This window comes from Trachypithecus francoisi, unplaced genomic scaffold (assembly GCF_009764315.1).
Source record: "Trachypithecus francoisi isolate TF-2019V2 unplaced genomic scaffold, Tfra_2.0 Lachesis_group5, whole genome shotgun sequence".
Classification (NCBI taxonomy): Eukaryota; Metazoa; Chordata; class Mammalia; order Primates; family Cercopithecidae; genus Trachypithecus; species Trachypithecus francoisi.
Genome location: NW_022681470.1, coordinates 110,283,810 through 110,299,100, shown reverse-complemented (window position 1 = coordinate 110,299,100; position 15,291 = coordinate 110,283,810). Strand labels below are relative to the sequence as shown.

The window sequence follows — 15,291 nt, the reverse complement described above, 5'->3', positions numbered from 1 at the left end:
TAACTCAGAAGCCTTTGTTCACTCTTTGTATGGCCTCAGGAAGGACAGTATCTACACTTAATATACCCCAGACGACAAGTATATTCATATACGTTGATCCTGTAGTCCTTCTGGAAATGAATCTCAAGGAAATATTCCAAAAGAAAGAAAATGTTGTATATGCACATGTTCTTTTAGTTATTTTAATAGATGGGAAGAAAAGGAAACTACTGGCCCAACAGCAGAAACATACACACTTTTGCAATCACTGAAAAAGGTTAGAAATGAAGATTATTAATCTCCTAATTGATCTTCCAGCTTCCACTCTTGCCCCTCCACCCCAAGTTGATTTCCACACAGCAGCTACAATGATGCTCACAAACTTCAGAACAAGTCTTTCTTCTATTCAAAACCCTCCAGTGTTTTCCCATCTCATTCGCGGTAAAATCCAAAGTTCTTACCATGGCCTACAAGCCTTACAGCGGCCCAGCTACTTCTCGAATCTCAAGCCCCTTTACTTTTCCTCTTGCTTACTGTACTCCAGCCACACTGGCCTCGTAGTTCCCAAAAAGGTAAAATACACTCAGGTGTCTACACTTGATGTCCTCTCTGCCTGTAATATATCCCTCACTTCCTTCAGGTCTCTGCACCAGTCTCAGTCTTCCCTTACTACCCTTCCCTGCCACTGTTTTTATCTCCTTACCCTACGTTATACTCTGAAGACTAGGTTATACTAATTTTGACAGCCACAGTTGTTGACAAACGTTCCATGGTAATGTCACTTGTATACTTGCATTGGACATTATTGTTTAACATGTCAGTCATAAAAGGAGGTCTTTCAGATTGTTAAGTTGAATATTTCAACAGCTCACATTTAAAGTTCGGATGTTAGCTTACCTCTCTTCAACATTTAACTACAGGGTGCTAATTGTTGGATACAGAGATGAATTAGACAGGGTCTCTGCCCTCGGGGTTTCACAGTCTGTCATGATTTGTATTGTAATAGTTAAGTTACTTCAGATCTTGCCAGTGTTTAGTGTTACCTATGAACTTTAGTGTATGGTTGATGATATTTTATATAAAATAGGGATTAGACATCGAAGTTTTCATGTCGGTAGTTGTTTTTTTCCTTACAAAGGGATATTTTTGAAAATGAAAAAAAGAGTCTTGCTCTGTCACCCAGCCTGATGTGCAGTGGTGCAGTCTTGGCTCACTGTAACCTCTGCCTCCTGGGTTCAAGCGATTCTCCTGTCTCAGCCTCCCGAGTAACTGGGATAACAGGTACCTACCACCACGCCCAGCTAATTTTTTCTTTTTTTTTTTATTGTTAGTAGAGACGAGGTTTCACCATGTTGGCCAGGCTGATCTCAAACTCCTGACCTCCAGTGATCGGCCACCTTGGCCTCCAAAAGTGTTGGGATTACAGGTGTGAGCCACTGTGGCCGGCAACAAAGGGATTTTTAATGGTATCTGTAATTTGTTTAATTTCTGTTTTGTTTGCTGTTTTTAGAATTTTATAGCTGTGACAGCCCCATGTTTTGTTCTTTGCAGTAAATTGTGTAGGTACTTAGTTGAAGACTCACAGTTGAATTTTTTTGTTGTAATTCTTTATAGTTGTTCAAAAAAGAGACTTTTTTTTTTTTTTGAGACAGAGTCTTGATCTGTCACCCAGGCTGGAGTGTAGTGATGTGATCTCAGCTCAATGCAACCTCCGTCTCCCAGGTTCAAGGGATTCTCCTGCTTTAGCCTCCTGAGTAGCTGGAATTACAGGTGCGTGCCACCACACCCGGCTAATTTGTGTATTTTTTTTTAGTAGAAACAGGGTTTCACCATGTTGGTCAGGCTGGTCTTGAACTCCTGACCTCATGATCCGCCCGCCTCGGCCTCCCAAAGTGCTGGCCTCGTGTGGCTGAGACTATTGTTTTTGTTAAATAGGTCAACATTGAAATTTTATTTAGTTTATAGGGGATGATGATACCAGTCAGTTTTGATAGAAAACTATACCATTGTGAGGGCTTTGCCTAGTATTTCAGGTTCTGGAACCTAGATGGCTTAATTTGTCATAGGTGGGGAGCTTTGACATCTATACAAGGGAGTGCGTTGAATCACTTGAGTTACTTGAAAGCACCTTGCTCTATTTCTGACATGTGATAGGGACACCGTAAATGTTCATTGAACCTCAGATAACTTCTGATCTCGTGGTTCTAAAATTCTCTTTAGTTGATCAATGAAAATAACTAATGTAAAGCATTTATATTTTAATATTGGGATACATTTGAAATTGTAAATGTAAGTTTACTTGTTTGTAATGTCCCTTTCCAAATTAATTGGTTGTAACAATTAATTGATTACACCTAATCATTTGTAAGAAGAGTTACGGCCTATTTCCAAGAATTTTTTGCTTATTCTGATGTCATATAAGTGCTGCATTACTTAATGCCAGATGCATATCTTGTGAAAAAGATCAGCATTAAACAAAAGTATTTAAGCTTTAGTATGTTACTGAGACAGATGAAGTGTCCATTTCTTCTTTTATTGTGTGCGTGAAGTATGGGGATTACAAGCAGTCGTTTTTATGTGCTTTTCAGTTTTTCATATAGAAAGATGATGTTAATATTAGCTCATTTACATTTTGAAACTTTTGTAACAGTGATATAGATTTGCACTGCATAATTCACGTTCTCTCAGTCCCCTACACACAGTTGTGAGATAACTGGTTAAGAGGGCACTTTGTTTCAAAGTTAGATGATCCAGATGAGTATTGAACCTATAAGCTTAGCTTTGTTCATTATCGTGAGGTTCTGATCAACAAAGCAGTTCAACAGAGAACCATGCCGTGCTCTCATTTCCGCTTGAAAATAAACCTTTTAGAGGTAGAAGGTACAAACATGCATATACACATGCACCAATAAAAAAAGGAAATTGTGTATGGTTATTAAGGTAGAGTTGAAACAGGAAATAACGTGCTTTTATAAGTGATTTAAAATAATTCTTTTAATAAAATTTTCAGAAGTACATGATATCCACATGGAAAATTAAATGTTTTATGAAATAAACTCCAATCAGTAGACCAGTTAATGGCTTTTTATTTTTTTTTTTTATTTTTTTTTATTTTTTTGAGACGGAGTCTCGCTCTGTCGCCCAGGCTGGAGTGCAGTGGCCGGATCTCAGCTCACTGCAAGCTCCGCCTCCCGGGTTTACGCCATTCTCCTGCCTCAGCCTCCTGAGTAGCTGGGACTACAGGTGGCCGCCACCTTGCTCGGCTAGTTTTTTTGTATTTTTTAGTAGAGACGGGGTTTCACCGTGTTAGCCAGGATGGACTCGATCTCCTGACCTTGTGATCCGCCCGTCTCGGCCTCCCTAAGTGCTGGGATTACAGGCTTGAGCCACCGCGCCCGGCCAATGGCTTTTTAAAAAGCACTAATGACTTATTTACTTAGGCTATATAAATTTAGGTTAGATAAATCTGGAAAAAATTTCTTTATAAATCACTCAAATTTTCCCAGTGTTTCTTACCTCTAACCTATTTAGTTTATACTGATAGAGTGGTTCAAAGTGTTAAAGTTAACCAAATTTAAAATTAAATATGTATTCATATGTTTTAGTGTCTGAATGTATTTAAATTAGGCCATATTTCGTAAGAATAGCAGTATATTAAACTAAAAAAAAACTAATAAAAGATACTATTGGGTTAATTAAAACTTGAAGTGCCTTACCTTGAACTCCTAGGTGTATACACCTATAACATGTTACTACTCATTCATGGTTTTTTGCAGTGCAGTGCTGTACCCACTTATTCTGGATGTGAAAGATAATTTTGTTCATGATGGGACTGTGGTTTAGCTGTCTTTTGTTTTTTAACTGTTTTCTTTTTTGTTTGTTTGGTTTCTTGTCTTTAGAAAAGACAAAACTATAAAAAAGAGGCACAAAGAACTGAATACAACTATTTGGATATATCCCAAATGCAGTTTATATGACTGTAAGTTAGTAGTGGAAATCTTTTATTGCTGACTATACATTTCAGATACGTCAGATGTGTAATCCAGAGAGTAAATTCACTCACTGTATTTTCAGTGATATTTTAAAATTTCTTTATCAGTATAATCGTTCTGTTCTAGACACGTTGGCTGTATTATAAAACATTAAGCAAACAGGCACTAAGTTAAATATTGTAGCAGTTGAAATTTTAACACTAATCTTTCAGTTTTACACAGTTAACAATCTAGCTCAAATCTATTGATACCTTTGGAACTACCCTTTGAATTCCATCCTGTGCTTGTGAAAAGGTTGCATAATTTCTTTTCTTTTTTCTCTCTTCTTTTCCTCTTCCTTTTTCTTTTTCTATTTCCCTTTTCTTCCTTTTTCTTTCACAGAGTCTTGCTATATCACCCACGCTGGTCTCCACCTCCTGGGCTCAAGCTCTCCTCCCACTTCAGCCTCCTGAGTAGCTGGGACTACAGGCGTGTGCCACCAGAGTTAATTCATAATTTCATTAATAGATTTCAGATTTAGTCATTGAACAGATGTTTGAGTAACCCCAAATTAGGCTCTTTGATGAATACTGAGATGTGAAGGTGTAGTTTCTGCTTTAAGGAATTTATAGTCTATCAGTTTATTTTGTTTGCCACAGCCTGTCATGTGTTTTATAAATCACTGTTGTATTTTCATGATAGAGTGAAAATAGAATGATACTCATTTTTTTAAGTAAAATAAATTGTGAACATTTCAAATTCTCTTAGTTGCTGAACAGCTATTTCGGTGGTCTTGTTTTCTAATAGCTTATTAGTATTGGACCAAATCAGTTTCCCAGTTGTTCAAAATAGAGTTAAATAAGAATTTTTTCCTTTACTGCCTGTTTTGCTTCAGTCCAACACTTATTTTTAGTAAATAGCTTTTCTGCATATGTATACATACATACACACACATACACATATGCCTGTATATACAGACATTGTAGGGAAGTTGTTTCCTGGTTCAGCTAGCAATTTCAATTCTCTGTTTAATGTCAGAAGTTGTTTTGTAGAATGGCATGTTAATATTTTTTTCTACGCTGATTAGAATCATCCTTTGCCACTAAAGTCAACTATCTGCTAGGACAGAAATGTGCAAATAGACAACATGCATAAATGTGCATTTTTAGTGACTGTTATTAGCTTGACAGTTTTATTTTCAAGATCTTCTTCTCTCCCAACCTAATTATGATGTGCTTATAAGGCAACAATAATATATTTAGTTAGTTTGCAAAATGAGAATAATTGTTCTGGTTTTTCCATTTTTGCATGTTTTGAGTTTGGATTAATTGGATATGTATTATTCTCAGTAGACATATATAATAAAATAGTCCATTTAATTGTGATTCTTTCTTTTGGAACATTGGCTGACTTTTAGATAGTGGACCTTGTGCAGTTTCATAAATACAGGTACTACTGAGTTTTGGATGACATTCTTTACACAACCTAAAAGTAAAGGTGAGCATAATAGAAGCTGGAAACAAGCTTCTGGGCATAATAGAAGCTGGAAACAAGTCTGACATTTTCTTTGCACTAAGAAATGTATTTTGTATTCCAAGTAATATGCCCTTGTTAGGTTCAGGATGTTTTTCAGTGGTTATAACTGCTTAAACATTATTTTTTTCTGTTTAAAGTAATTCATGTTATACTGTAGCAAATTTTGAAAAGAATGTTAAGCGTAAAGAATAAATTGAAAACATCCATGATCCTATCATTCAGAAAAAATTACTGCTAATCTTTTAATATACATTTTTCCAGTTCGTTCCTTGCGTGTACAGATTTTTTATTTATTTATTTATTTTTTTACGAAACTTAGAATTATAACTTTATATATACTGTTTTGATCCTACTTTTTTTTTTCCTGAATGGGATGTTGGTCTCCTAGTTTGAGACTTTACGGTTGATTCTTTATAATATTACTATTTTAAATAATACTGGAACAGACATTTTTTGTACATGTATCTTTGATTGCATCTCTGTTTTTTTTTTCTTCTTGTAGGATAGATTCCCAGAAGTGGGGTAACTGGATCAGAGGGTGATTACCCTGTGTATAAGAGTATGTGTCTCACTGCACCTTCAATGGCATTGAGTAGGTCAGTTTTTACAATCTTTGCCAATGTGATAGATATCTGTTACATTCTTGGGGGGTAATGGCAAAAATCCTCATATTAATAATGTGTAAAACCATCATAGCGTATGAAAGAAATTTGCAGTTATCTTCCAAAAAACTTATTGAAATGAGTTTCTTTAGAAATATTTTAGGTAAAAGTAATCTGTGACAAAAAAAAATATTACCGTAAAGTTGCAATTTGAGCATTTTTTTTTTGGAGAGCTAAAATTTTAATATTCTTTTATTAAAATGACAAACATGAGAAAGCTTGTTTTATAGTATGTAATAAGTAGAAATATTATGTAAAACTAAATTATTTCAGATAGATGAAGGGGGTAGTCACATGGTTCTGACTTTAAAAACAAAAAATCTGTTAGTGTTTAGAGCAGTAGCTCTGGAGTTAGGCAGCCTGGGTTCGTGTCCTTGCTTTGCCACTCACTAAGTATATGATTTGAGGCAACCTGCTAAATATATGTATGATTTTATTTTTCTAAACCTTGGCTTCCTTATTTTTATAAAAGGAGAATAATAATATCTACCCCATAGGATCGTTGAGAGGATTAGAAATAATGCATAAGACCACTTGGCACATTTAATAAAAACTAGCTATTTTCATTAAATTTGTTTTTTCTGACAGTCTCCTCAAGGGCAAGAAATATCTCGTTTTTGTGTTCTTGTTTACATGAATAAATACAGAAATGCAAATGGGCTGTGGTGAGCAGTGGCAGCAGGAGGGGAATGGTGGACATTCTTTGTGGTAGGAATGGCATGTGCCAAGATAGAAGGAAAGTTCAGGAGAAGTTGGAGGACAGGTGATTAATTTGACAGAAGCCTAGGCTTTTGTATAGTTAGAAAATATGGAGATAAGGGAGAAATATGGAGATTGGAGCTAGACTTTTAAGTCATTGAATGCTAGGTTGGTAAGCGTAGACTTTTTCAGGAGTGCAAGCTTTGGTATGCGGAAAATGACTTGATAAAAGCATTCATCAAAAAGCAGATGAATTTGCTTGTAGAGTACAGAATGAATTGAGGAAGGAAGAGGTTGAAGACAGGGAATCTGGATTAATAGTAACACAGGTAAGGTAAGATCTGAGGGTTTAAAGGAAAACAGGGAGGGTTTGGGGGAAGTGCTTAGGCTTCATGGTTGTGAAGATCTGTGCAATCAGTTTGGAGATTAAATTCAAAAGAAACAGTCTAGGCTCATATGCAGTTAGGCAGCCTTTGAGAAAAGATGGGACTCAGTATACTTTGGTTGTTGCTATTGGTTTTTAAAAAATTGAAGGATAAAACATTCCGAGATTCCTATCATTTCATCAGTGAAAAGCATATATTTATGTGTTTAAAAATATATATGCACAATCTCCTGCAGTAATTTTATTTAGATAGCATTTTGAGTTCCTGATTAACAGGATATCCTCGCTTTTAGACTTTGTATTTCTGGAGGTATTACCTTAAAACTCTTCACTGTTAGGTGAAATTCTTCTGCATGTGGTTTTTGTAGCATTTGTGATTGCTGCAGGACTTTAAAAACACCAGTCGTGTGAGCAGAGGTGATGAGAAGTGAAATATAGACTTCTTGTTTGTTAAGTAGCTTCTAAGTAAAATATAGAAGCAAAAAAATGGGAAATTGGGTGTATGATCTTTAGAAAAACATTACTTTTAGTATTCCTGTTTTCTCCTTCACCCCTGAATTTTCCTAATTAAAAAAAGAGAGTTTGCAGATGCCATTTTTTGTCATTCTAGTACCTGACTAGAGCTCTACTCATATTTTCCACTTGACTGAATAATATAAAGCAAGTTAGCCGGAGATTGATATTAATAGTATTTCTTTTTGACTAATAAGTAAACTCACATGAACTGTGAATTGTTTGCTCGCTATCTTCAATGGGGAAAAGAAGCAACCACCAATTTAAAAAAATACAGGCTTGTGTTTGCATTTTTTAAAACAGTGAGTTGTCATACCTTTTTTAATGTTTCTTTTAGTTTCTAAATATTGCCTAAATTCAAAAATAAAGTCCTTATTATTTTTACTCAAATCTCTTCCCTTTAAAAGTATTTGAAAATATTTTTAAATGAATAAGCAAATGTAACTCATAGTGCTCATCATAGTGTTGGGGATTGTGTGTGTGTGACTTTTTTTTTTTTTTTTTTGCTATGCGAATCTGCAAAAGCCCAGATCTGGTCAACTGAATGAAATTTCATTTACTAAAGGGGCTTCAGATATTCAAAACGATGATTTAACGTCTACAGACTATGAGTCTCTTCTGAATAGGTTTGAGGATACTTCTGCCTGTTTGTCCAGCAGAAATCTGAACTATAGTCATTCTCTCCCCATCACTCCTACTTCTTAAACTATAGCTGAGAGAATAGCATAGTCCTTAGTTTGGGCCATTCTGGCATTGTCACTATGATGGACTGTTGTCTTACATTTTTAGAAATGTGCTTGCATCTTGACAGAAAAAATAAATTACTAAATTAAGTAGCTAGCAGTTTATGGTATACTGTTATAGTTCATTTAATTTTTATATCAGGTGACATATGAAGTGTCTGAAATGTGAATAGAGTATTATCGCCTTCTATCCCAAAGGATTAAAATAAAAGAAAATGAAGCCTACTGGTTGAATAAAATATTATGTATATTTTTCTTTATCAGAAGATTTTTTTCATACTCCTTTTGAATCAGCAATTTTGAATGCTAACTATAAATTCTTGACTAAGAAATCAGTTATTCCCTACTGTAATAATAAACAGTTTGGTTACTCGTCCAACATGTATTTATTGAGTGATTATTGAGTGCTTGATACTATTCTAGGAACCAGAGATTTAGCAGTGAATAAGATGTGCTTTCATGGCAATTGTTATACCACTGAAGGGTTGACGATCGTAGAGAAACACAGTAGAAAAACAAGTAAATAAGGTAATTTCAGAGGTCCTAAATGCCATGAAGAAACCGTAGCAAGATGAAATGATAGAGAATGATGAAAGGGTTTTAAATTGAGTGTTGTGGAAAAGCTCACTGAGATGGTGAAATTTAATGTGGCACCGAATTACAAAATGCCAGACACGTAGCAGTATATAAGAAGAATGAACCAGGCAGAGGGCCCAGTTGGTGCAAAGGCCCTAAAGTGGGAAGCAGGTCATCGTGTTTGAGGAAGAACAAGAAGACCCTTGTCATCACAAGACTAGGAAAAGCCTGGTAGTTGAGGTTTATAGTGAACAACTCACCGGATATTATTTCTCTTTATGGGTAAATATATGCAACTTGTGAATTTGAAGATGGTGTTACTAATAATACTCATTTAAATCTGTAGGGTAACCAGTAGTTTTTCTAGACATACAGAATCACTGATTTATGGTCCATAAATTATGTTTTTCCCAGGGATCTGCAGAGATAGGAAGGAATTATGATTAGTATTACAAAAGGCCAAATGAAAATTGTGCATTTACTCTAAATAGATTTATACAGGTAAAATATTATGTATCTTTTCTTTGACCAATGATTATATTGACTCAAATCATTATCATACATTGTAGCGATTTGCAGATTGTTAAGGAAATAAAATATTGTACTTATCCCTTCAAGATCCTAGCATTGGGTTTTGTTAGTTTTTAAGTCTTTGGCAAGTTGAGAATTTTTACCTGTGTGATTTTGATTAACTTTTACTTATGTGATTAATAAGATGTCAGTGCAGTTGGTAGGCAAAAATCTTTAAAGACACGAAATCCATGAAAGAGAATAGAGTTTTTTTGTAGAAAGGTTGGGAGCCATTGATTAATGTCCTATCTGTAATGAACCTACAGGGAGAAGGGAATCATGTTTTTGAGTGTAGACCCCTTATATCCTATTTAATTTGCACAGTAAATCTATAAAGTAGATATTGTTATTGTTCAGTTTTTTACAGCCAATGAAACTCAAAGTAATTATATAATTTGTGAAAATTTACACAGCTCCAATTATAGAGGATCATGTGGATGGTAAACTTCAGAAGAAGGAACTTTTGCAATACAAAGCAGAAAATAGGTGATCAATACATACTTGTATCTTGCTTAAATGTAAACATGAATGAATGAGTAAATGACAGGAGACTGCCTCTATCCCTATACTGTTTTCAGTGAGTCATACCATTTTTCTCCTAAATGAGTCTAGAAAATTTCTTCAAAAATAAAGTGACTTCACCTGTCTTTTTTTTCATAAATCATATGGTAAAAATCCTGAGGAGAGAAATAAAGACCAAACACTTATAAAGTATAATTTTCTCTTAGGCTTTGTTAACTGAGTAATTTGTAGAATTTTCAGCTTTTAAAAAAAAGTCTGGTTTGCACCATAGTATTCATTATCAATAACCTCTTTTGGTTCTGTTTGTATCTTAATTTTTTTTTTTTTGCCATTTAAGAATTTAGTATTCTGAAATGAAGTGATGGAATTACAGTAGTCCAGATGTTTATGTAGCCAGCATTAGTTGTCTACCTAATATCTATCAGTCTGTGGGGAGTGGGGCAGGGTTGCTGGCGTGTGTTTGTTTCTGTCTTCTATTAGAATATCAAAGTGTGTGATTTGTTGCTTAGAAATATGAACTGATAATTCTTGATCATTTAATGGTTAGTAGGATAAATGAGGGCTTTTTTTTTTTTTTTAAACTAATGTCTATACCCAGGCAGAATAGGAGTATGAAATCTCTCAACCCTGTGTTTATAAAGTTTCTAATCCTTCAGATTAATTAATATCTTAATAAGTTTTAAGTTTAGTATTCTTTTAAATGAATATTTAAAATTAGGAATGGATACCTAAAGGATGAAAGTAAATGTAGGTAATTGAGAAATTGAAAGAAATCTGAGTAAGTTTGAGAAAGGAACATAATTATGATACAGAATTTACCATAGGGGAGTAACACACAGAAGTTGATGTGCTAGACTGTGGAAAAGGAATTTATTTTCTCAAAAAAGAGAAATGAAATTGATGGAATGAGAGCTAGGAGGAGGTAAATTATGGTTGAAGGAATAGAATACTTTGGATTAGATATTGGAGCCTACGGCCGGGCACGGTGGCTCATGCCTGTAATCCCAGCACTTTGGGAGGCCGAGGAGGGTGGATCACCTGAGGTTGGGAGTTTGAGATCACCCTGACCAACATGGAGAAACCCCGTCTCCACTAAAAAAAAATACGAAAAAACTAGCTGGGCGTGGTGGCACTTGCCTATAATCCCAGCTACTTGGGAGGGTGAGGCAGGATAATCCCTTGAACCTGGGAGGCAGAGGTTGTGGTGAGCCAAGATGGCACCATTGCACTCCAGCCTGGGCAACAAGAGCGAAAGTTCATCTCAAAAAAAAAAAAAAAAAAGATACTGCAGCCTACATGGACCTTCAGAGAGTATATGATTACTCTGTCACCATTTGTGGCAGTGTAATTACTACTTCGTGAGGTATGGTGTCTTGTTGGTTTGAGTTGGAAGGACAATAAACCTAGATCAAATGAAGAGGGTTGTTGTGAAGAGGGAACATATTTTAAAATTTGTTTCTAGTTGTCTGAGACTTGTTACGACAGGTCTATGAAAGATAACTTTATATGATATTTTGCTTCTTGGTATCTGCAAAGTGTTGGTTTTTAATTTTCCCTGGTGGATTTCTGTATGACAGATTTTAGACTGCCCTACTATTGCATCTTGCTGTTCTCCATTCTAATCATACAATTGATTTAGTAATGACATACATCACCCCCAGCATGAAGTTTTTATGCTTCAGAAAATTGTTTGGCATACAAAGTGCAAGTATCAGTTTGCTCTGTAGATGTGTATCTGTAAAAACTGGTGTGATTATTTAAGGATATCAGATTAACTTAAGAAAAACCATTTGGGAGGGAGAATATTATAATCAGGCAAACCTTTATTTGCATGTTTAGATTTTCATATATTAGGTTATTTTGGTAGTGTTTCTTTTACATTCAAATGGTAAGAAGCCTGGGAGTTTAGTATCTCGAAATTGGTCTAATAGCATGTAATCTTTTAAAAAAGTTTCTGTGTCGGCCAGGCGCAGTGGCTCAAGCTTGTAATCCCAGCACTTTGGGAGGCCGAGGCGGGCGGATCATGGGGTCAGGAGATCGAGACCATCCTGGCTAACACGGTGAAACCCCGTCTCTACTAAAAAATACGAAAAACTAGCCGGGCGAGGTGGCGGGCGCCTGTAGTCCCAGCTACTCGGGAGGCTGAGGCAGGAGAATGACGTAAACCCGGGAGGTGGAGCTTGCAGTGAGCTAAGATCTGACCACTGCACTCCAGCCTGGGCGACAGAGCGAGACTCCATCTCAAAAAAAAATAGAAGTTTCTGTGTCTTTTTGAATACTTAGTTTCACACCTAGGACAAACCTCAGTTGTAAAACATCCCTTTGAATTTTAAATTACTCTTTAATAACTTCTGACTAGTATTTCACTAAGTGTTACAACTTTTACATTAGAATATGATAGCATTATAATTCAAGAACCAACCAAAATCTGTAGTAGAAACCATGGTTTGGAGGGTTTTAGTTGATATACTCATCCTGTTATTCCCATTATGCTTCAGACTTGGACTGCTGTCACAACAGAACATGCTTGAGATTGTGTCACCACTCAGTGCCATCTGCTTAGATGTGTACATAAGCTATAGTAGGCCTTAGATACTGGATATAAAGAATCATTGTTTTGTGGTTTTCTTAACTGACTCTGCTTAAGTTCTAGTGTTCTAGGTTGAGCCTGTGGTCAGTTTTGATCTTTTGCGTTTATAACAACACTCCCATAACCATGCATTCAGTGTCCTCTGTGTGTTGGCATACCAAAGATGGACATGTGAAGTTTTTAATAGTGCAAAGAAAATGGCTATTTAATCAGTAAAATTTAAAGGTGATTTTTTAAAACATTCAAATATTTGAGAGAGTGCCCTTTATATGAAGGACCAACTATCTCTTTCCACCCTGGTTAATTTTCACAATATAATAAACTATTTTTTAGTTATATAGGCCAAAATGTTTTATAGAAAATCAATCATAAAATTGCATTTGTCGGTGCTGTTTTTAAAAAGTTCTCTATTGTTACATTGGTAAATGCAGAATACCAGTGTTTACATAGTATGATTTTAGTACTTATTTTTAAAATATATATCTATTCATGTGTAGAACATAGGCTAAAAGGAAACACCAAAAGACCTAGATTGTTATCTCTGATGTGTGGGTTATAGATACTTTACGTATTATATATTATATAATATATATTATTATAGGTTATATGATATTTTATTTCCCTTGTTAAGCCTTATGAACTTTACATTCTTTTTATTTATTTATTTTTTTGAGATGGAGTCTCCCTCTGTCGCCAGGCTGGAGTGCAGTGGTGTGATCTCGGCTCACTGCAACCCCCACCTCCTGGATTCAAGCAATTCTCCTGCTTCAGCCTCCTGAGTAGCTGGAATTACAGGCACACACCACCACGTCCAGCTAATTTTTGTATTTTTAGTAGAGATGGGGTTTCACCATGTTGGCCAGGATGGTCTCAGTCTGCTGACTTCGTGATCCACCCGCCTCGGCCTCCCAAAGTGCTGGCATTACAGGCGTGAGCCACCACGCCTGGCCTGTTCGTATATTTTATAATCAAACTAAGAGTTCTAAAATGAATTTATTATAGAGTGTGAAATTAAATTTAATGAAGCTTTTAAAGAGATTCTTAGGTGATAAAATGAGTTAAAGGTTTTACAAATAAATAGGATTTCTGAAGTGGAATTTTATGTTATGGTAAACATTTTTCCTTTAAAACTAAAACAAACACAAAATTAAGTTGCCATTTTCTGGGTGTGGGGATGAGAGAAATAGGAAAGGTTTTGTACTGTTGTACCTTGCCTTGGAAACCTTTTGATTCTTCCAACTCAGATTTGCTTCAGTTACGTCATATGCTGTTTTATGGATAAGTGTTTAATTATAGGATTTAAACTTATTTATATAAATGGTATGCAAAGTCTTGCTTTTAATATTTGGTCATTTGTATTTGTGGTCAGCAGGCAAAACACTTGGCAAAAATTTGCATGTAGTGCCTACCAGTTTTTCTCAGTTTTCTCATCTATCAGTGGAAAAAGAACAGTATCTGTATCTTAGACTTGTTTGAGGATTAAATAAGCATGCCTGAGGTACAAGAAGCACTTAAAATTATTGCTGCTGTTATTACCTCAAAGTTGGGATTGATGTTTCTTTGTTTCCTTTGTATTTTGTTTTGTTTCTGAAACAGTGTCTCACTCTGTCACCTAGGGTGGAGTTCAGTGGCTGCAATCTCTGCTCACTGCAACCTCTGCCTGCAGGGTTCAAGCAATTCTCGTGCCTTGGCCTCCCAAGTAGCTGGGATTATAGGTGTGTGCCACCACACCCAGCTAACCTTTTTATTTTTAGCAGAGATGGAGTTTCACTGTGTTGACCAGGCGGGTCTTGAACTCCTGACCTCTGACCTCAGGTGATCCCCCTACCTCAGCCTCCCAAAGTGTTGGAATTACAGGTGTGAGCCACTGTGCCTGGCCGGCATTGATGTTTCTATGAAACTGAGGTAAAAGATCCCTAGGGACTGGAACAATATATTATGCCGTGTATCCCCTGTTTTAGTCAACCCTGTGTATTCCCCATTAATTAAGTGGAACCATTAACCCCTCACTTAGGTAGTTTCATTGTTTATGTATACAATGAATCTTTGGCATTCATGACTTAATAGATTAGACCTAAAATATTTAGCATGAAAAATTTATAATCTGGTATAGGCAGAATTTTGAATTCAAGGCTGATGTGCTGAACAAGTCTGTTAACTAGAGAATTGAGTATAGCTGACAGTATCCCAGTTTTTATTACCCAACAGTAACATGACTTTTGTTCTCTACTTAGTTTTCACCGTAGAATTAAAAACTGTTTCTTTGTGAATATGGTGCCCAGAGAAAGTCTGATTAAATGTAAATCTTTGAATTCATTAAAGGGAAGGAGTGAGTTTACTGGGAATTTCTAGATTTCCAGGCTCTTACATTATTTCTATTACTTCAGTACGTAATTTTTTAAATCTCTCAGGCCAAATTAAAATATATTTCCTGTCTAGATTTCATATTTCCACGGAGTGGTGTGATGATGTAAGTGTGCTTCATTTAATAAAAGCTACTGTGGTATACCTTGTAACCCCGCTTGCAGAAATACTGATTTTATGG

The 15,291-nt window shown here is 35.7% G+C and overlaps 1 protein-coding gene across 4 annotated transcripts in view; it reads left to right on the top strand.

Moving 5' to 3' along the window:
• The first annotated feature begins 5,988 nt into the window (after positions 1-5,988).
• The window catches only part of RAP1A (RAP1A, member of RAS oncogene family), a 103,763-nt gene continuing 94,460 nt past the window's right edge, over positions 5,989-15,291 (top strand). For 2 of the 4 annotated variants that reach the window (XM_033198984.1, XM_033198983.1), the window contains exon 1: positions 6,054-6,082. In XM_033198984.1, the coding sequence (XP_033054875.1) occupies positions 6,069-6,082 (14 nt within the window). In that variant the 5' untranslated portion in view covers positions 6,054-6,068. Of the gene's footprint in view, positions 6,083-15,291 lie in introns of all 4 variants that reach the window. The other 2 variants (XM_033198988.1, XM_033198986.1) reach the window with 2 other exon arrangements.